A 24,524-nucleotide genomic window follows, 5' to 3' on the forward strand; every position below is an offset into this window, starting at 1 on the left:
GCAGCGATTCATCTGAAAAACTATCATCTGAATTTGCATGGTTCTTTGAAATCGCCGGGTTTGTTTTTTTTTGTTGAAAAAATCTGTCCATGGCAGAGGAACCGCCGGGCATGTACGCTCGGCGCTGTACGTGTACGGTTCCACCTCCGTATACGTACGCATTTTGTGGGGAGCACGCGTACGTATTCGTACGGGGCTTGCCGTCTACACGTACTGTGCGGAGCATGCGACGGTGATGTGGAGTCCTGTTCCTAGCTTCACATCAGCTAGAGGAAGGAGCTCGATTAGCTCACTTGGTCAAGTCAAACCGGTTTTCCACGAGCTTGATGGCGCATTAAAACAACACTAATTACCATCACACACAACACATGCCGGTTTGTTTGTTCCGTCCACACCAGACTGTCAATTCGTAGTGCCGCCAGTGGTCAATCAGGTTGTGAACCATGGGAGGTCAAAAAGGCAGGATCTTGGAGGATCCGTGAGACGAGACGCTGGTGGGATGACCATCGCGAGCCGCTGCGGCTCTCCCCTTTTTCCATTCCACCCCCAAGCCCCAACACGTTTCGATTCCACGCCATTGGCCGTGGATGGTCGTCTCTCTTGGCCCTGTTTGGTTTCTCCCGCGCTATTTGCGCTACAAAAGAATCTTGAATGTATGGAGTGCTAAATAAAATTTATTTACAAAATCTTTTCACGGATGAATCTATTAATAGTAATTAATAGATAATTGGCTACAGTAATGCTACAGTAACCGGCCTTTAATTTTGCAGCCAAAAGACTCATTAAATTTGTCTTGCGAAGTAGCGCAGAAGTTGTGTTATTAATTTTGTAAATTATCTTCATTTAGTACCCCTAATTATTAGTTAAAGTTTGTGCTATTTGTGCTACTGCACAAATGGCCGCCACGGGAGGGCATGTACAATTGTACAGTACGTACGTACCCACGGGCTGTAAAAAAAGAGGTGCAAAAACTTACCAGAAGTCCAGAAGCATGTAGCAGCTGCTCAGGGGGAGAGAGAAAGTTTGTTTAAAGCACAATATGAGAGAGAGAGAGAGAGTAGAGAAAAGGAGGAGCACCACTCGTGGGGTTAAAACTTAAAACCCCGAGGAGTCGAGCCGAGCGCATACGAGCAGCAGCACGAGGAGGAAGAAGAAGCGGCAGGAGCAGCGAAGCGAGCAAGGTCCAAGAAGCGAAGTGAGGACGGTTGCAAGCGCAAGCAGGAAGCCGCGACGAGAAGCAAGAGGCAGTAGCAGCGAGGGTGCGGGTGCCCCGCTCTTCTTCGTCCCCACCGGCGGCGGCGGCGGCGGCGGCGGCGGTCGGATCTGCGGTTAAGCGGCGGCGGGTTCCCCGGAGCTCTGAACTGCCGTTCCAGAGCTCGCGGCGGCGGGATCTGAGTTCACTCGCGCGGGAGGAGGTTTCGCTGTGCCGGCGTGCCTCCTGGTGCTGCCGGAGCCGCAAAGGCGGCGCCTTTGAGCATTGCCGTCCATTCCCCGCAAGCTCTCAAGCTTCCCCGTGATGTAAATTTGAGCTCTCGGGTCGAAAAGGCTGCGCCGGGCGGCTGCGCGGAGCGAGGAGGTTTGACCGGTTCGGCGGAGGAGGAAGTGGCGCTGCCAGGCTGCTCAATCCGAAGCGGGGAGGCGCGTGGTTTGGCGTAGAGAGAAGGGACCTTGCTTCGATTCTCTCTTTCCCTTCCCCCACTCCATTTTGAACGCTCCTCCAACGCGTTTTGGATCGGTCCGCGAGTGGTGGGGGGATGATGAAGCTCTCGCCGTCGGCCGCCGGCGGTCTTCAGGACCAGCCGGCGTCGCCTGAAGGTACAGGTACAGCATCCAATTCTTGGCATTCATTATTTCATTACATGGGCTGTACCAAATTTTGTTCGGTGTGCTTGCGGATTAACAGGGCCGTACCAAAGTTTTGGTGGACTTGTGCAGAACACAAATGGTGGCCCATAATTATATTATAAAATACAAATAATGAAAATATATTCATACTTTATAATATAACTACAATATTTCAAGCATGCTAAAGGATTAAAGAGTGAATTTGTCTTACCAAATCTTCTTAGCTTCTATTAAATAGTGCCATTTGTCTTAGTATTCTTAGCGTGGACTAGTCTGGACGGACTACAGCACCAACATCACGTCCACATCCCAGGCCTCCCGAAGCAAGCACGTCATGAAATTTGAAGTGCAGGGGCGTCACCACTAGCCAGCTGCTCTCAGCACCGTCGTTTGACCTCGCCGGCCGGCAGCGGGATACAGGATACCCGATGGTCGATGACTCGACGGCAACTCGCGGCATGGCACTACAGCAGCAGGCGCGCGGCCGCGATTGCGGCGTCGAGTTCAAGGGAAGACAAATCGTCGCGGCACTATAGCAACACTAGTTTGAGTGATTTGCATCTTACGTTACCTCCCTTGGCCTTTTGTACTTTAGGTTAATAAAATTAGCATGTGTATTAGCAGTTACTGGGTTTAATTTTGGTGGCCCCTAGGAATGGGCGGCCCGGTGCTAATGCGCCGGCTGCACTGCCCATTCGACGGCCCTGCGGCTTAGTTCATTAGTACTGTCCTCCTCCATGGATAGCTTACGTTTGCAGGATAAGTTAAATTACGTCTGCCCCTTGCTTTAAATTTCTTAGTTATCATGTGATCCAAATCAGTCCAATGTGGCAAGCTATCTGTTCAGTCTTCTCTTCATGCAATTGTTTTTGCTTCTTCTTGAATCCCATTTAATTCAGTGAAAGAAAATTAGTAGTATGGATTTTCCCCCCCTCGATGCAGACTTATTAAGGGAAAAAAGAAGATATTTTCAGAAGCTTCTTTATTTTAATACCTGTGTCCATTTTATATGAAAAAATTGTCCTCTCATTCATAGTACCTTCTTAAAAATCATTTTATGAGCTTGGTTAATGCTTTGCTTACTAGATGCTTACTAGATCTAGAATTGTTTCTGAACTTAGGAGATAATTTATAGACTTTATACTGTTATGTCTTCTACTTAAATGCTTTTGCCTTTTCAGAAGCAGAAGAGAACAAGTGCCTAAATTCTGAGTTGTGGCATGCGTGTGCCGGCCCTCTTGTTTCGTTGCCTGCGGTTGGTAGTCGGGTGGTGTATTTTCCTCAAGGCCACGGTGAGCAGGTTACTCTTCTTCCTTGGACTTCAGATTGCTACGAAATTAGACATAAATATTGCAGACCTTATCTGGGTGCTAATACTGTTAAGAACGTGAGTCTTGTGTGGTCCTGACTTACACATGGCTCTGCCAGAATTAAAGTTCTTCCTTTTTTTCTTTTTAAAAATTTCATTGAAATTATAAGCGTTCACTGCAGGTAGCAGCATCAACAAATAAGGAAATGGAATCTCAGATTCCAAACTATCCTAGCCTGCCTCCGCAGCTTATATGCCAACTCCATAATGTGACCATGCATGTAAGTTTGGAGTTATATGGAACATCTGTATCAAAACAAGAAATTATTGTTTCCACCTTTGTGTTTCATCAGCTCTGCTGTATTTCTTCTTCAGGCTGATGCAGAGACAGATGAGGTCTATGCACAGATGACACTGCAGCCACTCAGCCCCGTAATACATGATTTCTTTTCTCGTCCTATCCAATCTTCTGCTTTATGTAATCTAAGAAGCTATTTTCTTATTTATTTTAAATTTCTTTGCAGCAAGAGCTCAAGGACCCATTTCTACCCGCCGAGTTAGGCAGTGCCAGCAAGCAACCAACAAACTATTTTTGTAAGACATTAACTGCGAGTGACACAAGTACACATGGTGGATTCTCAGTTCCCCGCCGAGCAGCAGAGAAGGTGTTTCCTCCACTGGTACGTGTTTTTGGTTGCATGGATCTTTACCTTCTTCAGATCAAGTGAACCAAACCATTAGTGTTTCTAAATGTTCCTTTGATAATTCTGTAGGATTTCAATCAGCAGCCACCAACACAGGAGTTGATTGCAAAAGATCTTCATGGCAACGACTGGAAATTTCGTCATATCTTTCGGGGTTCGTTATTTTCCCATTATGTTTGTTGGTTCACAATGTTTGATTTTTTTTCCTAGCTGCATACAGCCTTGTACCATACAAGCCATGTTGCAACTCACTTGTTTCAGTGGAATTCTATAGTCAAGTGTGAGTAATTTAGAATTAAATTCTTGTTGTAGGTCAACCAAAGCGGCATCTTCTGACAACAGGTTGGAGTGTCTTTGTTAGTGCAAAGAGACTGGTTGCTGGAGACTCCGTCCTTTTTATCTGGTATAACATTCTTTCAGCTTTTCAGACCAAGCACTCAATGTTCACTTTCTTAAGCCTGGTATCCTGGATTGAGTTTCTCTGCTGATTGCATTGATGCATGCATATATGTATTTGGCTGATCAGGAATGACAGCAACCAGCTGCTTCTAGGCATTCGTCGAGCAAACAGGCCACAGACTGTCATGCCATCATCGGTACTTTCTAGTGATAGCATGCACATTGGTCTGCTCGCTGCAGCAGCTCATGCTGCATCAACAAATAGCCGCTTTACTATTTTCTATAATCCAAGGTAAGAACAGTTTCTCACATATTTATGATTTATTCACATCATGAATGCTTAACTCTTTCCCTTGCATTCTGCAGAGCAAGCCCTTGTGAGTTTGTCATACCGTTGTCTAAGTACGTGAAAGCTGTGTACCATACCCGTATATCTGTGGGTATGCGTTTTCGGATGTTATTTGAGACAGAGGAATCTAGTGTCAGGCGGTATGTCAAACCTGTGGTTATCTCACATTATTTGTTATGTGGGCATTATTTTGGTTTCTACCCCCCTTATCTTGATTTCACTTTCCTCTAGTGTAGATATGTCATTCGATGCCTTCTGTATCAGATTGTATGCTTGTGCATTGTCTATATATGCCCATCTAAATTTCTCAAGTTTCTTACAGATACATGGGGACAATTACAGGAATAAGTGATCTTGATCCTGTTCGCTGGCCGAACTCACACTGGCGTTCTGTAAAGGTAGGTCTTGAAGCAAATACTTCTCTGTTTTTTTCTATGGGCCCTTCTACTTGTGCTTCATACCTCTCTTTACTTGCATCCCACTCAAGTTTTATATGCATCCTTTTTCATGGCCCATTTTATTATTATACATCTAGTTGTAAGCATGTAAACAATCTTTCCCTTGAACCATGTAGGTTGGATGGGATGAATCAACTGCTGGAGAGAAGCAGCCAAGGGTGTCTCTTTGGGAGATTGAACCATTGACAACTTTACCGATGTATCCATCTCCTTTTGCTCTTGGATTAAAGCGTCCATGGCCTACAGGCCTGCCTTCTTTATATGGTACCAGTGACAGTTGCACAATTAGCAACTCCTCCAATATATAACATTGGAAAGTGGCGTCTGTTGATAATGTTCATGATTTAATATCACAAATGACCTTATTTCTGATCTTTTTTATAGGTGGAAGGGATGATGGCTTGACCTCTTCTCTTATGTGGCTTCGAGATGGCGCAAACCCAAGTTTCCAGTCGCTGAATTTTGGTGGGCTTGGTACGAGTCCTTGGATGCAGCCGAGGATGGATAATTCCCTACTTGGTCTGCAGTCTGACATGTACCAGACCATAGCAGCAGCAGCAGCGTTACAGGGAACCACAAAACAAATCCCACCTTCAGTAATGCAGTTCCAACAGCCTCAGAATATAGTAGGCAGATCTGCTCTCCTATCTAATCAGATTATGCAGCAAGTACAGCCTCAGTTTCAGCAAATTTACAGCCAAAATATCAATGACAACACAGTTCAAGGTCATACCCATGCTGAGTACCTCCAGCATCAGCTTCAACGCAGCCAATCATTTAATGAGCAGAAGCCTCAGCTGCATCCACAGCAACAGCATCAAGAATCACAGCAGCAGCAGGAATGTAAGCAAACACCACAAAATCAACAACTGCATTGTTTGCCAAATGCGTTGTCAGCTTTTTCTCAGCTTTCTTCAGGCACTCAATCTCCATCTTCCACATTGCCGACAGTTCCAGCATTCTCAAATCAGAACTTTCCAGACACCAACGTCAGCTCTCTCGCACCATACGGTGGCTCTTCCATGCAAGGCATGTTGGGACAATTACCATCAGAAGCAGCTTCAAACCTCCCATGCGTGGCAAGAACCACTCCTTTACCGATATCTGATCCATGGTCATCTAAGCGAGTTGCAGTGGAGTCTGTTAACCCTTCTCGACCTCATGCTGTTTCAACGCAGATAGAACAATTGGATATGACCCCGTGTAACTTGCCACAAAATTCTGCATTAGCACCGTTACCTGGACGAGGATGCTTAGTGGATCAAGACGGGAGCTCTGATCCTCAAAACCACCTGTTATTTGGTGTTAACATAGACTCGCAGTCACTTTTGATGCAAGGTGGCATTCCAGGACATCAGAATGATAATGTTTCAAGCACGATTCCATATTCAACCTCCAATTTCCTGAGCCCTTCTCAGGATGATTTCCCCTTGAATCAGCCACTACCTAGTGCAGGCTGCTTAGATGAGTCGGGCTATGTTCCATGCGCAGAGAATTCTGAGCAAGCAAATCAACAGTTTTCAACCTTTGTGAAGGTGAGTGATGTGTCTACATCATGGACCATTTGATTAACAAAGTAGCTTCCTTTTGAATTCTTTCCCCTGAAGCACTTTGTTGACAAATTTGTGCCCTATAGGTTTACAAATCTGGAACCGTTGGAAGGTTGCTCGATATCACTAGATTCAGCAGCTATGATGAACTTCGTAGCGAGGTGGGGCGTCTATTTGGCCTTGAGGGCCAGTTGGAAGACCCTTTGAGATCAGGCTGGCAGCTTGTATTTGTCGATGGAGAGGACGATGTCCTTTTAGTTGGTGACGACCCATGGCAGTAAGTTCTCTAAAAAGTCCCTCGTCACTTTCTGTCTTGTTTATTTCTTTCTTAAATTTACTGCAACTTGTACTGTGCAGGGAATTCGTGAACAGTGTCTCCTGCATAAAGATACTTTCTCCGGAGGAGGTTCAGCAGATGGGCAAGCAGGGCATTCAGCTCTTGAGCTCGGCTCCTGCCAGAAGGATTAGCAATGGCTGTGACAGCTATGTTAGCAGGCAGGAATCAAGAAGCCTGAGCACTGGAATGGCACCAGTGGGTTCGGTTGAGTTCTGAAGATAGAAGAATCCCATAGCCATGGCGCTACCGCTCTAGGATGCCCCTTCTGTATGTTTTCTGCGGCTCTTCCTAGTTTGGCTTGGAACCAAGCACATAGATCTAATGTAGCCCTACGTTCTACGCCACCTGATGATTATATCATATATGATATAGATTTTAGCAGTCCGTTTTTGTATACATGCCAGCATTTACTTCCATGTAATAATACTAATACCACTAATTTAGTGCATCTACTTGTTCTGCACGTGCTGGTGCGATATAGTGCATCTACTTTTGGTCATATCTTAAGTCCTATTGACGAGGGAAATACACTAATGCAGTGCAGTCCTTATAGTAATTGTAAAAAATATCTCCAGTGGAATTTAGGGGCAGTTCATAGAATTCAGACCCCACTGGCTATCCTCTTCTTTCTACATATTTTCTTCTTACACATGATAAGTTTATAGATGCACTTCCAACTTACCAATGAGAGAGATCATTTCTTCACCCAGGGCAATATTACCGTTGCTGTCATGATATTATAATTACTATAGCCATTTCCAGTAAAAGGCAGTTTGGTATGATCCTTGAAAGCAGCTCATAGGCAGATATATCCAAGAGGGAATTCACCTGAACAATGCTTGCATAATCTGGCACCACTTCTTGCAGATAATGACTTTCAGAGACACGGACTGGCCCTTGCAGATCTGACAGAAAGCCGAGTGCCTGCCCATTGAAGAACAAATGGCGAAAAAAAGAGAGGATGCTCTCCCTTTCCTGAGGCCAGTGGTGCCCTCTCTCGCCATCACAGATCCACCAACACTAATCCATCATCCCTGTTCTGATCCCCCTGGGCTGCCGCGCCTTCTGGCGTGCCGACGTGTCGCGGATTGGCCTGTTCTGGTCTGGTCTGGTTGTGGATTTTGACAAAGGGCCTTGTCCCAAAACGCAAAATGTAAAATTTTTATAAATAGCTTGTATGGTGTACTGATCCTGTTCTGCTCCAGCAGCCTCCAGCCAAGCCAGCAGTGTTTTTCTCTCACACCACTCCAGCAGCAACCTCCAGCCAACAATATTTTTCTTTCACACTACTCCAGCAGTAGCCTCCAGCACCAGCACAGCGAACAGAGTCTTAAATGTAGTCGAAAAATAAATTACATTACACAAATAGACTGTAAATCACGAGACGAATCTAATAAGCCTAATTAGGACGTGTTTAGACACTAAATTGCTACAGTAATGCTACAGTAACATACTCTAATGATGGTTTAATTAGTCTCATTAGATTCGTATCGTAATTTACAGACGAGATCTGTAATTAGTTTTGTGATTAGTCTATATTTAATACTTCAAATATTAAAAAAAATTCTAAAAAAGCAAAAATGTAAAATATAAAGTGATCTAAACAAAGCCAAAGTTTGAGTGGAAACATGTGGATTGTTGGGGCAAGTAAATTTTACACGCAGGCACAGAGTGCCCATTCTTTCTTTCAAAAGACGTGGGCGTCTTGTTCTACCCCCAGGCACAGCCAGGGTTCACGTATCCGACCGGTGACCGGTAACCGCCGGCCTCCGGTTCCGGTATACCGGTCCGGTTTGGCCGGTTACCGGTCGGAACCGGTGGAATTCAAATTTGAATTCAAACTTCCCCGTTCAACCGGTTCCGATCGGTATGCCGGTCGGTTAGACCGGTATACCGGCCGGTTTGGCCGGTATACCGGCCGGTTTGGATGGTAACCGTCCGGTTTGACTGGTACAGGTCAAATTCAAATTTTTTTCTTTTTTTTTTTAAATTCAAATGCCCACAAAGTATACTAAATAAATGTTTGTACAACATATTTTAGTCTAAATGAACCCTCCAACTCTTTTTTATACTACTTTTACATTGTATTTGTATACTTTCGTATGCACGTTTTTTTTATTTAACTTATAAATTCCGCAAACCATACTAAATGAACGAATTTTTGAGAAAATTTGACACCATTAGATTCATCACACCTTGAAATATTTTTAGGAATTTTTTGAGAATTTTTCATTTTTTTGAATTCAAATTCAAAATTTGAATTTGGACCGGTTGGGAACCGGTCGGAACCGGAACCGGTCCGGACCGGTTTGACCGGTTACCGGTCAAACCGGACCGGTTCCCACCGGTAAGGTTAACCATGGGCACAGCTCGCCATCGGCTTCTTTGGTGATTCCTCTATCGCTTTCAGATCTTTGGCTGGGTCCCGGATTCGGATCCCGGATATCGCCACTTCCCAATCTTGACTGGCTTTTCGCAATGGAAAAACTCAAAACCTGTAGCCTGGATTGCAGTCGGTGGAGTATATTGCCTCACATTTTTGTCGTTGTGACTTTTTTTGGATTTCTACGAGCAACAGTGAACTCACGTGGCATGACAGCTTCTCGACTTCCTCCAAAAAGGAAAAAAATTGACCTACGGGATTGTATTAAGAAGAAGACATTCTCACATAGGTAAGGAAATTCCCGAACTTCTGCCCATACATAGTGGCCCATCGCCTTGTGAGTTAGGCCGAATCCAGACTATGCTTTGAACATAAAGACAGATGAGGGGATTTTTTTACCACTACACTACCCACCGGAAAATCCGCCTCCGAAAGGGATCAAACCCCGACCGGGCGGTGCTACTGAGCCGGCTAGCCAGTCGGACTTAGCTGCTGTTCCTCCCAGATCATGCTTAGTCTAGCAATGATACGATACCATCACTTGTCAAAGAATCATGCTTAGTCTAGCAATGATTCGATACCATCACTTGACAAAGAATTTTCCTGCCGCTGTAATGGTCTCATGGAACAGATCTCGAGGTTGAAAGTTTTTGTTTTGTCTGTCTGAGATGCACAGGAGTACAGAACAGGCCTGAGTTGTGCACACATCACAGGTGCCTTGTATTGTACAGTAGGTCACTCGCTGTTTGATTTCCTGGTTCTCCGGTTTGAATTCCTCTGTCGTGCCTGACCCTGCATCAGCATCACCATGAATGCTTCCGTCACACTGGTGACCATGGAACTCGGGCTCTGAAACGCGTGGCTCGTGCGGCGGCAGCGCCCAGCAGTTCAGCAGCACGACGAGCACACGCCGGCCGCCGCCACAGCGCCGCCCGGCAACGCGTCAGATCTGATCCGCTGGCGCCTGGCCGGGGCGGAAAGCCGGCGGCGCACGGACGCGAAGGCTTTCACCGAACGGCGGCGCTGCGAGGAGAGGAGCCCAGGAGCGGAAAAGGGTTACCGTGTTTTTTTATTTTTATATTTTTTTAAAAAAATTATAGAAATATATTTTTGGTTTTAGAATTTACAATTCTATACCCCTACCGTCCGGCCCCCTGCCACGCTAAGAACCTCTGCGCAAACAAAATTTATTTTTATTTACATATAGATCCCTACCGCTCCCCTGCCGGGTGGTAGGGGTATAGAACTGTAAATTCTAAAACCAAAAATATATTTTTGTAATTTTTTTTTGAAAAATATAAAAATAAAAAAGACGCAAGGGTTACCCGCTACAATAGTTGACGTGATGGCCTGATGGGCCTTGGAGGTTGTGCCGACCGTGAAAAGTGGCGGGACAGGCCCGCGCTCGTCGCCATCAGGACGAGGCCCACACATCCAAGGAAGCAGCCCAGTTATCTACCCATTCCTACCCAGATTATTTCATACTCTTTGAACTCCTCAGCTGCGCTTGCATTTTGCATATTTCTTTAAGCTTTCCAAGGATTTTCCCCTTTTTTCCGACCTATAAGAAATACAACAAAAAAGTTTAAAGAACTAATTTTAAATTTGTTCGAGGAACCTTATGCATTAGCACATTTTTTTTAGTCGCAAGGACCTTGACACAACATGGCCTTCCACACGACTCGGACTGTCTGAACAGGTCAGCATATGTTCATCTGCAGTAAGCAGAAAAACAGAATGAAGAAAGTAAACGGAAGTTGTCATGACGAACCCCCTTGAAAGAGTCACCATTCGTCAGTTTCACCGGCTGCTGAATTCAACACCGACCATTTCAATTTCCAGTAGTACAAACCAAACCTTTTTATCCTTATTATTAAATAATACAATAAAGAAAAGGACGTCATTTTTCTACATAGAGGCTACACGCAGCGCAGGTGCTGCCGTCCTACGCACACGGACACGTCAGGACATGACACACCAACACACTACAGGCCAGAGCCAGCAGCCTCCAACGCTGGCCCGGTCAGTTCAGTTGACCCGGTTCAACCGCGAGTCCGCGACCCCCATGGCTCTGTACCCGGTCAGTCCGCGACCCCCATGGCTCTGCCGTCCTACGCACACGGACACGTCAGGACATGACACACCAACACACTACAGGCCAGAGCCAGCAGCCTCCAACGCTGGCCCGGTCAGTTCAGTTGACCCGGTTCAACCGCGAGTCCGCGACCCCCATGGCTCTGTACCCCCGCCGCGCCCGGCTGCCGTCGCGTCGCCGCCGGCTTGCCGGCCGGCGCGTCCAACCTGCTTCACCCACCCAACCAGGCGACCACGCGTCCGGTCCGTGTTGTCGAGAAAGACCCGCGTTGCTGTTTCCACCATGAGCTCCGTGGGGGCTTCCTATCTATTTTTTGTAAGATAGATAAATCATTTATTTTTAAAGTCCACTTCGACTCAATTATTTGGTGTAAATATGTTTAACATTTTAATAAGATTAACTTAACATTTTATTAAATATGTTCAATATTTGACTTTCAAAATGTTAAAATTGTAAAAAACAAAATATTAAAATTAGAAACATAAAATGTTGAAAATACTAAATGAAAATATTGAAGATTCTCCGGCGAGGCGTTTCTCCTCCGACGCCGCCGCATCGCGCGCCCGCAGCAGCAGCTTGCAGCAGCCGCATGCAGCAGCAAGCAGTGGTGGCCACGCACAGCAAGCAGCCGCGGCCACTGAGCAGCAAGCAGCAGCATGCAGCAGCACGCGGCGAGCGGCCACGAGCAGGAACAGCGCGCGGCGTGCGGCGCACGATGGCGAGCAGCAGTAGCTCGCAGCTCGCAGCGTGTAGGCGGGCAGGCGGGGCGGCGGCGGCGCGTGATGAGTAAGAGAAGGAGGAAGAAAGTTAGGGTTGAAAAGATCTAATAGATGAGATAGTTTGTACGAATCTCAAATACTGAAAGATGAGGAGAAAAATCTTGCGAAAAATATATAGTATTGCTGAGCTCCGTGTGAGCTCACACACGGCCCACACGGCGGCGCCGCGGCCGGCCAGGCTGGCCCATCTCGGCTCGGCTCGGCTCAGGGCTCACAAGCCCACGCGGTCAACGGTTTGACCACCCGCCATTCCTCCTGCTCTTCGTCTCGCTTTCAAAGCCGAGGCGCCCCGGTCCTCTCTTCCTCCCCACCTCCCCCTCCCCCTGTTGGAGAAGTCAAATACTCACCCCCACACCACGAGTCCGCAGTCCGCCCGCAGTCCGTCTCCGCCCTCGCGAAAGCTCGCCGCTGCTGCGTCCCGGCGCCCCGTGGCGGCACGGCACTCGGGGGGAAAGGCGGTAGGCGGAGAGGCTTCGGCGAGCCTTCGGGAGGAGGCGGTTCTTGGTGCCGTCTCTGCAGCGGGGCCGGGGATAATTGATAAGGGCGCGGGCGTGCTCTTCAGTCTTGACTCGCCGGGGCTGTCGCGGCGGCTGGATTGGATTCGGTTCGTCCTCTCCGGTCACGGCGGCGGCGGTTCAGGTGAGCCTGCCTGGTTGGTTTCTCTGAATATACGCAGAGGAAGGTTCGAGATTGGGTTTTTGTTCCTGCGATTGGTCCCTTGTCGCTTTTCGTGGTTCATGCCTTGATTGCCTTCCATGTTCACCAACAAAAGGGATTAGTCGATTGGTCTTGTACTCTGCTTAGATTTTCTTCAGGAACGCAGGCTACTTTTCCTTTCTTGATTGATCAGGTTTGTGAATCTCGTGTCAGATGGAGGTCCGAATGGGAACGACTTCGTTGCCCTACCGCGATTTTCTGACGCTATTTTCCAAGTTTCGATTGCTTAAGAATCGTGAAAAATGTGGAACTTTGCTGACGATGCATGGTGGACTTCTAGGAGATTGGTTGTGAAATGTGATTGGTTACGCTTGATTGTGCACTAAAATTATTGGTCGCGGAATGGATTGGGTCGTCTAATCATGGACTAATTTAGTGGCACCAGGGTTAGTTAGATGGTAAACATCAGTTTGTGATGACAGACCTCACAGAAGTACATCAGAGTTTCTCAGAAATAAATTAGTTTGATGCGTTGGATAGATATACAATCATGATGCGCGGTCCATGCCTGCCCAATCATGGCTTCTTTCTGAATAAATACTAAATGCATACAAGTTATAGTGGACTTAGTCTAATTTTTTATGTTGGCACTGACTCCGGAGCCTAAGGTAGTTCGGTTTCACCTGCCCACTTGTACGAAGCAACTGTGCAGTGATCGAAACTACATGGATGTGCTAAGTCATCACATATACTATTTGTAAGCTTGAAGTGCAAGCATGCTTGTCTGGGTGAATTCGAAGCAAACAATGATCGTTGTGAGTTCTGCAAGCAGATTGTGTGTTCGCTTTATTTTTACAGTTTATTGTACAATTTACTGCTATTGTAACTTATGTATTGCATTCAGTAATGCGAGTTGGACAATCATGACCAAAATTGTTAGCCATAGATAGTATGTTTTAAACTTGAAATGATGTCTCCAGTATAGCTTTTCTTTACAGGTAACATTTGGCGTCCTCTCTTTTCAGGACATGGTAGAAGTCTATGAGCATCAGTATAATGCTTGTGTTGATATCATAAGTGCAATCTGAAGTTATCGAGCTGACAGCACTACTGCAGATATAATACTTTGAGAATCTCAAATGAGTTGCTTTTCTATCTTTTGCAAGAAGAGAAGGACAAGGCGCCTACCAAGTTCCCACCATAATGAAGGTAGAGCTCTCATACGTAGGGCACACTCTGAAATATCCTTGTGATATACTCTCCTACCTTGTTCTGTTTCTTATTGTGATTTATCTCTGCCTGCGTAGACGTCCCTGGTGGCCCAAATATAAAAAGATACACTTATAGGGAGCTAGTAAGGGCAACAGAAAACTTTAGCCCATCAAACAAGATTGGTGAGGGTGGTTTTGGTTCGGTATACAAGGTAATATGCATAACCTTCAACAGAGAAGCCACTGAAGTTGTGACTAATGTAGACGTGTTTGACATTCAACAATTTAATGGTGCAGGGACAGCTCAAGAATGGAACAATTATTGCTGTCAAGGTTCTTTCGTCAGAGTCAAGACAAGGAGTAAGGGAGTTTCAGAATGAACTTGTGGCGATTTCTGACATCTCACATGATAATCTTGTGAAACTGTATGGGTATTGTGTGGAAGGAGATCAAAGAATCCTTGTTTACAATCATATTGAAAATAATAGCCTTGCACAAACACTTCTAGGTATGTCATGGTAACTATTCTTTTATATTCAAACCAAATAATACATGGACATTATAATAGATATTTTTCCAACTACATATCACAGCAGAAGTTAACTATGAAAACTTAAGATATATCATATATGTCCTTACGCATTTTAAACTTTTCATTGTTCAGGTTCCAACCACAGCAATATCCAGTTCAATTGGAAAACTCGAGTGAATATTTGCCTTGGAATTGCACGGGGACTAGCATACCTACATCATGGTGTAAATCCCCACATTGTTCATCGAGACATCAAAGCAAGCAATATACTTCTTGATAGGGATCTTACCCCAAAAATCTCTGATTTTGGTCTAGCAAAGCTTCTTCCACCAAATGCAACACATGTTAGCACAAGAGTTGCAGGAACACTGTAAGTAAACTTCTACTTTATATTTTTTTCAGTTCTTTTTTTTTTCTTGACTGCCTTTAGAAGCTTGTTCTTCTACCATTCTTTTCAACTTAGTTGACTACTTATTTGTTAAATTTAAATTTAAATTCAGCGAAACAATGACATTTGTTATATTTATAGCCTATGAATACCTTTTCAGATTTCCTTACTCCAATTTTGATTGACAGAGGCTATTTGGCTCCTGAATATGCCATTCGAGGACAGGTGACACGTAAATCAGATGTTTACAGTTTTGGTGTTCTGCTTCTGGAAATAGTTAGCGGGAGATCCAACAGCGATACAAGATTAGCATATGAAGATCAGATACTCCTTGAAAAGGTTAGAGGAAATGCTAGGTTACATTTAACATGTCTTTCCATTGTTGCTTGAATAGTTGAAGAAGTTGCTTTTGCCATTATTAATTAAACACTATTTTCTATTCTCTGAAAATGTGCATGATATTGATGCATTGACTTTGGTGTGTGTAATTCATTGTTCCCTGTAAGAGAACTCATGTCGATATATGCGGCATTTGCATTTGGGAATCATAGAAATCACATGCCAAATTTTCTGTTGTCAGATTTAGTACAGTATGACCAGTGTCGCACGCTTAGAACTGATGCTATAAACTACCAAGAAATTTCTTTGGTATTCCTGAAAACTCATCACATGACAGTTAGGGGAACAATTGTTCTAAATCACGCCTTTTGTTCTTTACTGCTACAGTTCCCAGCGATCACCAATGGGGTTCTCCTCTTGCAGACATGGATTTATTATGAACAGAGAGATTTGGAGAAAATCATAGACAGCTCTTTGGGCGATGACTTGGACGTCGCACAGGCTTGCAGGTTCCTGGAAATCGGGCTCTTGTGCACACAAGATGTCACAAGACACCGACCTGACATGTCAAAGGTCATTGCCATGCTTACAGGTGAAACGGATGTTGAGTCAGCGAATATCAGCAAGCCAGCTATAATTAGCGACTTCATGGATCTCAAGGTAAGAAGCATGAGGAAACCAATCGAAATTGCAGCATCGTCCACATTCCTGTCCTCCCTGAATGCACACTCTTCTCCTATGCTGTCTAACGAGACAACAGAGACCTCCATGATATCCACTGTATCGGATCGTGAGTAATCCATTCGTTTGTGAAGAAATAGATTGTTAGTGAAGTGAGTTGGTATCAGGTATGAAACACATGTAGACAGTAGCATAGGTGGACACCTTGTCCAGAAGTTTACCAGCTGGATTCTTTTTTCATGTATAGATTGAATTGCTTCACTTGTAGTCTGAACATCATTGTTGAGCCAAAGGAGTACATATGAGGGAACAACTTCTGTATGTACAATACTAGATTGATTACACATTTTCATTGTACATGTACAACCTGTTTTTGGGTGATAAACTAATTTGGAATGATTTCAACTCATGTCAGTATAAACACATACATAATGGCCCAGCTATAGTATACTGTTACAGATTTCATGGCATACTATTGATGGGCTATTGCCTTGTAAATTGTAATGGTAATGTGATCCACATCTTTCCCTCTGTTCGGCCGGTAAAGAGCCGGCTGATTTCTGGCTCCTGCTTCCTGGACACTGACAGTTACTTTCAGCAACGGTTCAGGTATCACTTTGGATAACTGGGACACTGATGTATTGTCTTTTTTTTTTGAAGGGTCAACGCGGGGGGGGGGGGGATCCCCACCTGAAATCATTCCATTATATTTGGCCCATGATGGCCGGATAGAAAAATTTTACAAGTGTTTTGTAGCTTTACATTGCTAAAGAAAGAGCGTTGCACCAGTGGTCACTAACTCCCATATCCTGCCGCGGGAGGCGACAGCTCCACGCTCTAGCATCAAGTTTACAATTCTGCAAAAATTGTGGAAGGTTCAAGCTCTCTTGCCGAAAGACGATCCCATTGCGACGCTTCCAAAGGTGCCAGCAGCATAGCAAGGCAAAAGTATCAAAGTGAGCCGCCGGCAAGTTTTTCGGCTTTGGGAGATGGAGATTGCAGGCGGCCGCATCAGGCTCCATTTGGATTCCCAGGCGTTGCCAGAAAGAAGCAGCAAACGGATAATGGAGAAGCAGGTGGTCCACAGTCTCCGCTGCCTTGATGTATTGTCTCATAGGCAGGTGTTCATGGGTTCCTCCAAGCAGAGGCAACTGCCATGCCGTCTCCATCGCCACAATTGGGCAAGACGGGGACCCAGGTGCTCGCTCCAATCACCGAGGACTCCAACACGGCCACCAACAGATCATGGCAAATCCCTCCATGCGTTCTTGCTCGTAGAACTGCAGCGTTAGTAGCTTTGCTACTGCAAGCTGCCACTGAAGAACTGCTTCGCTCGGGTGGTCCATGGCTCCATGCAGCGCAACAATGGCTGCTGGCTGGCCAGGGAGGCAGGAGCTAGCACGTACATGGTTGATGAGAGTGAGATGGCGCAGGTGGGCCCTGGCATTGCCATGTCGATCATCATCAACAGATCATTTGTGGTGCTGGCTGGTGGGCCCTAGCGAGCTGTTGCTTGTACTGCAGCAGTACTACTACTGGTGCTGTTACTGGTTGGTTAGTTATGCAGTGCAGCATGACATGCGTTTGCTCGCAGCTTGGATCTGATTGAGTCGTCCTGGCCGCGGTCTTGCAACGGGTGTTAAGCTTGGATACGGTGTCTGCTAGGCTGGCTCCAATGCAAACCCCAGAACATACAAAATTGAGAGCATTTAGTTCAGTTACTGATGTATAGAAAGTTTAGTTCAGTTACTTATCCGATGGTAATCATATCCCTCCAGCGTTTGGCGTTTGGCGACGGCAAACAGATGGCACAAGGCGTAGCTGATAAGCTAGTTAAATGTCTACTCTTAATAGTACCCATGAACCAAATAAAATGACAGTAAAAAAAACATCTACTCCTAAATAGGGTTAGAGAAAAGGTACGTACAAAATGAACGCTGATGCACTCAGCTCATTTGAACAGCTCCATGGTTGAGACCAATGCACATCATCACAGGCCAGCATACATCTGCCGGTCTCTACCTGCTATTTCCTCCGTTCCAAATTATAAGTCATTCCAAGAATCTTGGAAAGTCAAACCATCTCAAAGTTTGACCAAAATTATAGAGTAAAGCAAAAAAATTTATGACATCAAATAGGTATACTATGAAAATATAACTAACAAAGAATCTAATAATACTTAATTGGTATAGTAAATGTTATTATCTTGTTGTATAAATTTGGTCAAATTTGAAAAATGTTGATCCTCCAAGATTCTTGTAATGACTTATAATTTGGAACGGAGGGAGTAGTAGAAATGACGATGGACAAATACTTCATAACCCATTGTTTCCGGCTTCCGGCTGTCAATTAACTTACATTTAATCACTTCAAGCATTATATGTTATTCAGAATTAACCTTATCTTGCAAAAAAAGTGATCAATTAAGTTCTGAGGAAATTCCTTCTCTTAATGTTTACTATGTTAGCTAGAAGCAGTTCTTGACAGATACTCCCTTCAGGTAAATCTTTTTTAAAACTCCGGTCATAATTAGATGATGTCGATTTGGACAGCTAATTATTTGATCTGCATTTAGTTACTTTTTGTTGTCTGATTGTCTGAAACGTCAACTATATATGACCGGAGGCAGTAAAATTATACTTGCAAGCATATATATGATACGCCTACTGGAGACAAAGACTAATTATTTGAAATATAATGTTAAGAACAAATTATATGAGAAAACAACAGTTGAGGAAAGAAACGAGAGAAACCACTAACCGAATTTCTTGCTTCATGTGAACTAGCAGGAACCGAGTCTTGCTTATGCCTTTGTCATTTGCTGCACAAATGCCAAATGCATGCATGAAAGTTTCATTTTAAAAAAGGAAAATGGGAAAAATCCTAGGAATGCTGTGCACAAGACGCACGTGCGCCTTGGAACACACAAGAATAAAATAGACTCTGAGTTGGTATTGAAGTCGAACATAATGAAAGAAACAGTAGGTAGGACAAATCAAATCGAAACATGATATTGACCAGACTAATTAATTCCTCATTGTATTCATTTGAGAAGAGTTGCATGATCGATCAAAAGAAAAATGTTTCCTTCAATGTACTCAAACGAGCCGGGAATTCAAGACTCTTTTTTTATAAAGAATTCATTATGGCTGTTTTCAAGAATTTAAATATGTACTAAAACATGAACATACTCACCTCATGCGCTCAAAACCGCAAACTAAATTAAAATCACAAGTGATAACCTTACTGATTTTTTTTGGAGCAAGCTAGTTAGGTAATAACTTGGCAGGATCCAAGAACTGGATCGGAGAAGCACATGAACAAGCAAGCAAGAACAAACAAAATAAAAACAAGAACACATGAAAACATATATAGTAGAGATAAAAAGTGACAGAAGATGGAAACAAAAATGCATGCTTGGCCCCTTGCACGCCACCCACAGCAGGCAACCACACCACGGGTTGGGCTACGTGTGTGGCATACAGGGAGCCAGGCACACACAATCTCAATTTGATCAAACCTATATACCATCTCTCACATCCATTATTCACAAAACTGTGCAAGAAAGATCGACCAAGAGAACAGAAATGAATGTATTAATTCCATCTAGACCAGTATAATGCTAGAAACAAATGAAACTAGAGCTTTATCTGGTGGGCATGCACAAGCAGGAACAAAGACAAGGGGACTACTAGAGGGAGCTAGAAGCTAGGGTTAGTGAGAGAAAAGAGGAAGAACAGTGCAAAAGTTGTGATGGATGGAGGTAGAAGAAAGAGCAGAAGGTGGATTTATAGATGAGAGGGGCAAGACGTATCTCTCTACTACTGCGCGTCTGCGCAACACTCCAGAACATGTACACAACAACTCCATGGCCACTTGCCCCTCCTGCTCACCAAAAAGTCCTGCCATGGTCTACAAAGGAGGAAGACCGAAAGAACAAAGGACATGGAGCACAAGACACCAGCTAGAATACTTCCCAAGGGCGGGATTAAAGGATGAACCTTTTGATGCAAGTTAGTTTTATATTGCGCCTAAAGTGGTGGCCTAATGGCTAGCTACCCTAAAGCCGCCCCTCTCCCCGGCCGGCAGCACCACCCAAAGCAGCCAATGGCGTGCTAAAGCATGTCCCAATCCGAGCTTCCCTAGCTCTTCCCTAGCTACAAGCTACGGCGCACGCGCACACCTCTGATCCCTCTCCCTCTCTCGTGCTGGCCTGGTGAAAGGCGCCGTCGTCTCCACCCTGCAGGGGCTACCTCGATCGATGGCGATCGAGTGTGCTACAGGGTAAGCTGTCACACTGTGATCTGAGCTCTGGCGACTTTGGAGAGTTGGAGACTGTAACACCTACCTCTTGGACAGTCATTCGGGGTCCGCGGACAGTCCGCCAGACATCGTCCAGATATTTATCGGGATGGATGTGGGACCCACTTGTCATTTCTCTCTTCCTCCTCACTTCGTCCAGAGCCGAGCGGAGCTCGAGCGCTCACGCCGACGTCGTCCCCTTTCATCGATCTCCCTCCTCCGGCCACCAAACCTTGATTCCTCGCGCGGGAACCTTCCTCGGCACCTCCTCCTCCTTCCCCAACCCCTAGACCGGCTTCTTACGGCCGGAATCGCCCCCACCACCGCCGGACACCATTGGAGGTGCTTGAAGCTTGCTCCACCGTCGATCCGCCTCTCCGGTCGTCCTCCACTCGAACCGACCGCGGGAATGGATTCGTGGTGAGTTCCTTGTGCTTCCCGGTCTTTCTCCCCTTCCGTGGTGTGTCGCCGGCGCCGGTGAACGGCCACCGCCGTCGCCGCCGCACTTGCTGCCGCCTGTGGCGCGAGTCAAAAGTTGGGTATTGCGGACGGTCCGCCTGGGAGGTGCGGACAGTTCACTGGTCAGATTAGGTTTCGTCCAGAGATGATGTTATCTCTGGTGGTTTAGTAGAACTGACTGCGGACGGTCCGCTATAGGGGAGCGGACGGTCCGCCGTTGAAACTTGAAACTTGTCCTGGTGGGGTTCGCAGGATTGAACTGCGGACAGTCCGCCACTTGGGCGCGGACAGTCCGCAATAGAGTCTAGGATTTTGTCCAGAGACGTTGACGTCTCTGGTGGATGGAATACGTGAACTGCGGACGGTCCGCCAAGGGTGGCCGGACGGTCCGCCAAGGGTTGCCGGACGGTCCGCAGGTAGAATTAGGAATTGGTCCAGAGACGTTGTTGTCTTTGGTGGGTCGGTAGAATAGTACGGCGGACGGTCCGCCACTTGGGCGCGGACAGTCCGCAGGGCATTCCAGTTGAAGTAAAATAGTTACATCATTGAGCTGCACTTATTTATTTCATATGCATACGTGTAGCATCCGCAGCTGAGGGCGCCGTATTTGAGGTGATTGCGGCACCACAAGAGCAGCCGACGCAAGCCCAGGAGGAGAGGTGTGAGCACCCGGCCCAAGGCCCGTCTGAACCCAGCTCTGAGCAGCAGCCCGAAGGCAAGCCCCGGAGCACAACCTATTAATTTAAATTATGACTATATATATATATATATATTACTTGTGCATTACGTATAGAAATTGGTTGAAACCCTAGTTGCATGATCTCTAGGTTTCCTGGAGTTTATACTAGTATGATAGGACGATAATAATGCTATGCTTAAGAGTTCTCGGTAGAAGTCGAGTGACTTCTTGTCACTCGCGAGATATAGGTTATGTCCACTGATATTATAGTACCTGAGTTATTGAAATGGAGATGGAGATGTGAGACCGGGCGGGGATGATGTATAGGTATGGCCGCAGGACAGGGTTCCTGGGTGCCTTAGCCCCGTCTGAGTCGATTAAGGACCGGTCGTTGTCGGCAGTGCTGATCGGGGATTGAATTGTACTAACCGCATGCCGAGAGTAGGAGGTAGTCGAAACCAGTAAGCCGAGTACTGCTTTGTTTCGAAAGTACAGAACTTCTACCCACTCCTTAGGGCGAGTCGAGTGGCCGCGGAGAATCGGGTTGCATATGCTTATTTTTGGTGGTCTCTCGTAGGGCTCGGCTGACTATATGCAGGTGGGGCGGTTCTGTAGTTCAAGGCAGGGAGGGGAATGGTTGGCATGTATAGTCCGACGGGGCAAATGCGTGCCGTGTTGGTTAGGTCCACCTTGCAAGGTTAAATCGGATCGATTCGCCGTGTCTCGCGCTTATGAGGGCATTGATCTCTTTGCTGCATCGTAGCAAAATATTAGAATATGATTTATGTATGTTTATATAAAATATTGAGCACATTGAATTATTTTTTCTTGTACCACCATGATTGCTATAGTGGGTCTATGCAAATATTAGATGAGAGTTCATTTATATAGAACCTGGAGCTAAAATAATGAAAGTAAGAAAACTACTTTAGTCGCTCTTTCTGCAAAAATAACCACTAGCTAAATGACGTACATGTCTAGATATGTGGGCTAAGTTATACCCACTGGTCGGATAAGACTTGCTGGAGTATTAGTATACTTAGGGTTTGTTGCCACAATTATTTCAGGGCATGCAGACGTAGACTTCTGTCCCTGCTGCACCAAGTTCATCCGCCGGAATGCTGAGGGATGGGAGGTTGTGGAGCCAGACGCTTAGTTAGGGATCTCCCTAGGGCACCCTTTTGTTAGTTGTAGGCCCTTTTTCCTCTAGTTGAACCCGAATTTCAGTAATTCAAAGTTTGTAAATTATATATTTATTCATACTTGGTTTGTAAAACTTAAAATAAAGTATTATGTATATTTGTTGTATTTTCAAATATGTGTCGTGCTTGTACCATCTGCGCCCACCTTCGCGTGGGACTTTCAGTGATATTTCGAGCAGGACGTGGGTTTAGAAAGGATCGCCAAATTAAGCTGTTAAGCTAATGAGCCCGATGTGTTCAAATGACGACTATTACACTTAATTAGAGTTTTAATTTGACGGTTCTGTCACCGAGACGACGACGGAGGACGGAGACTACATGGAGGAAATGGCAAGGAGCATCGCCATCTTCTTCCCTCCCAACCTCTGCAGTGACGACTCAGGCAGGCTCTGGCTACGCCACTTGCAGACGAGTGAGGGACGCATCAGCTCCCTCCGGTCCTCCCTCACACACGCGGGATCGGGACGGAACGAAAGAAAGAGAGAGGAGAGAGCGCGGATGGGACGGTTGGTGTAGACGGTCTGTAAAGTTGATGGCTCTGACTGGTGAAGTGGATTTTGTCTGGAGCACTTGGCCAGGCTCCAGATTCTCCCATCTTTCCCGTTACACCAAAACCTCAAGCATAGGACAATGCATTCCTCTCCAGGCCAGGGTGGGTATTGCAGCTAGCTACTATGCTTTACGGCAGGTTTCTGTTGGTACTTGGTAGCTATGCAAAAAAGTTCCTTACTCATGGGACCCTCTCACAGTGACATGCATGGTGGTCATCATGGGCGAGAGTGAAATTTTATCTGTTTAGATTCCTTCAAAAATTCAAAATTTTCAAATTTTTTGAAAGGAAATCTTGCTATTTCGGAGTACTAAATGAAGTCTATTTATCAAACTTTTTACACAGATCTAATGAGTCTATTTAATCCATAATTTGCAACAGTGATGCTACAGTAACAATCTCTAATGATAGATTAATTAGGCTCATTAGATTCGTCTCGTGATTTACAACTCATCCGTGCAAAAAAATTTGTAAATAGACTTCATTTAGTACTCCAAAATAGTAAGATTCTCTTTCAAAAATTTTTAGCCAAAACATCTAAACACATATATTGTGTACGTGTTCAGCGTACGAGGTGCAATTCAAAGGCTCCTTGTGCTCCTTCGGGCCCAAATGGATCTGGTCAGCACACACGCAAGAGCCCAAGCACAGATTCTTCACCTGGGTGCTAGTGCAAGAAAAGATTGTAACAGCGGACAAATAGCAAAAAATAAAAAAATATTGTGAACGTGTTCATGATAGGTCTACTGGAACTAGGGGCGGAGCCACATGGGGGCGGGCATTCCACTTAGAATCCAAATCAAATACAAAATTATACTATATGATTCCTCTAATTAACTTTTGCCCCCCCCCCCAATGGATGCTTGGCCCCCCTCATTTGGAATTCCTAGTTCCGCCCCTGACTGGAACTAGGGGCGGATCTAGCACCGGATCAGTCGGGGCTAGAGACCTTCCTATCCGAGTTAGAAGCATGGAGCTCCTCCTAAGTCTCTCCCAAAATAGCCAAAATCGTCCTTGAACTATTGAGTTTGGCTCAATTTAGTCCCTCAACTATCAAAAAGTTCAATTTAGTCCTTGAACTATACAAATAGATCCATTTTCGTCCCAAAATATTGAAACTTGAAAGGAGTAGCTACAGATAGAAGATGATGTGAAAAAGGTCCTCCACTCCTAATATGTTCTCCTAGATCCACCACTGACTGGAACAGACCCTGAATGCTCATGGATCTGTACTGTGCATGGTTGCTTATAGTATATGTTCCCGTATGCGTCTCTTGAACTAAGTTTGGTATTAACAACATAGATGACCGGACATC

The 24,524-nt window shown here is 45.3% G+C and overlaps 2 protein-coding genes and 1 long non-coding RNA gene across 15 annotated transcripts; 2 read left to right on the forward strand and 1 right to left on the reverse strand.

Annotated features, from left to right (window-relative positions):
- Positions 1-989: 989 nt before the first annotated feature.
- Positions 990-7,436, forward strand: LOC120654735 (auxin response factor 6-like). Of its 7 annotated transcripts, none has more exons than XM_039932357.1 (14): positions 990-1,821; positions 3,027-3,145; positions 3,337-3,435; positions 3,530-3,586; positions 3,679-3,834; positions 3,928-4,012; positions 4,171-4,261; positions 4,385-4,549; positions 4,624-4,746; positions 4,929-5,004; positions 5,181-5,328; positions 5,449-6,599; positions 6,701-6,891; positions 6,972-7,436. In XM_039932357.1, the coding sequence occupies exons 1-14, from the start codon at positions 1,755-1,757 to the stop codon at positions 7,165-7,167; spliced, it is 2,724 nt and encodes a 907-aa protein (XP_039788291.1). In that variant the 5' UTR covers positions 990-1,754; the 3' UTR covers positions 7,168-7,436. The 7 variants fall into 7 exon arrangements, with proteins under 7 accessions (XP_039788291.1, XP_039788292.1, XP_039788293.1 ...); XM_039932358.1 differs by having other exon boundaries at positions 1,031-1,815; XM_039932359.1 differs by having other exon boundaries at positions 1,057-1,821; positions 3,027-3,137.
- Positions 7,437-12,391: 4,955 nt separating this feature from the next.
- Positions 12,392-16,425, forward strand: LOC120654736 (cold-responsive protein kinase 1-like). 7 transcript variants are annotated; one of them, XM_039932370.1, is made up of 7 exons: positions 12,392-12,847; positions 13,864-14,074; positions 14,173-14,288; positions 14,374-14,584; positions 14,741-14,978; positions 15,185-15,335; positions 15,759-16,425. In XM_039932370.1, exons 2-7 carry the CDS (start codon positions 14,005-14,007, stop codon positions 16,131-16,133), a joined length of 1,161 nt encoding a protein of 386 aa, XP_039788304.1. In that variant the 5' UTR covers positions 12,392-12,847; positions 13,864-14,004; the 3' UTR covers positions 16,134-16,425. The 7 variants fall into 7 exon arrangements, with proteins under 7 accessions (XP_039788304.1, XP_039788302.1, XP_039788303.1 ...); XM_039932369.1 differs by having other exon boundaries at positions 12,393-12,847; positions 13,891-14,074; XM_039932366.1 differs by having other exon boundaries at positions 12,395-13,680; positions 13,891-14,074; positions 15,723-16,425.
- On the reverse strand, positions 16,319-20,346 carry LOC120654737. Its single transcript, XR_005667159.1, has 2 exons — positions 17,944-20,346; positions 16,319-17,682 (listed from the first exon to the last, which is right to left on the reverse strand). It is a non-coding gene; the product is annotated as an uncharacterized LOC120654737 (long non-coding RNA).
- Positions 20,347-24,524: the final 4,178 nt, after the last annotated feature.

This window comes from Panicum virgatum, chromosome 1N (genome assembly GCF_016808335.1).
Source record: "Panicum virgatum strain AP13 chromosome 1N, P.virgatum_v5, whole genome shotgun sequence".
Lineage (NCBI taxonomy): Eukaryota > Viridiplantae > Streptophyta > Magnoliopsida > Poales > Poaceae > Panicum > Panicum virgatum.

Coding starts and splice junctions, on each gene's coding strand:
- LOC120654735 (XM_039932357.1), top strand. CDS start 1,755: ATGATGAAGCTCTCGCCGTCGGCCGCCGGCGGTCTTCAGGACCAGCCG. Junction 3,436..3,529: donor TCCATAATGTGACCATGCAT/GTAAGTTTGGAG, acceptor TTTCTTCTTCAG/GCTGATGCAGAGACAGATGA. Junction 3,587..3,678: donor CACTGCAGCCACTCAGCCCC/GTAATACATGAT, acceptor ATTTCTTTGCAG/CAAGAGCTCAAGGACCCATT.
- LOC120654736 (XM_039932366.1), top strand. CDS start 14,005: ATGAGTTGCTTTTCTATCTTTTGCAAGAAGAGAAGGACAAGGCGCCTA. Junction 14,075..14,172: donor AAGTTCCCACCATAATGAAG/GTAGAGCTCTCA, acceptor CTGCCTGCGTAG/ACGTCCCTGGTGGCCCAAAT. Junction 14,289..14,373: donor GTTTTGGTTCGGTATACAAG/GTAATATGCATA, acceptor TTAATGGTGCAG/GGACAGCTCAAGAATGGAAC.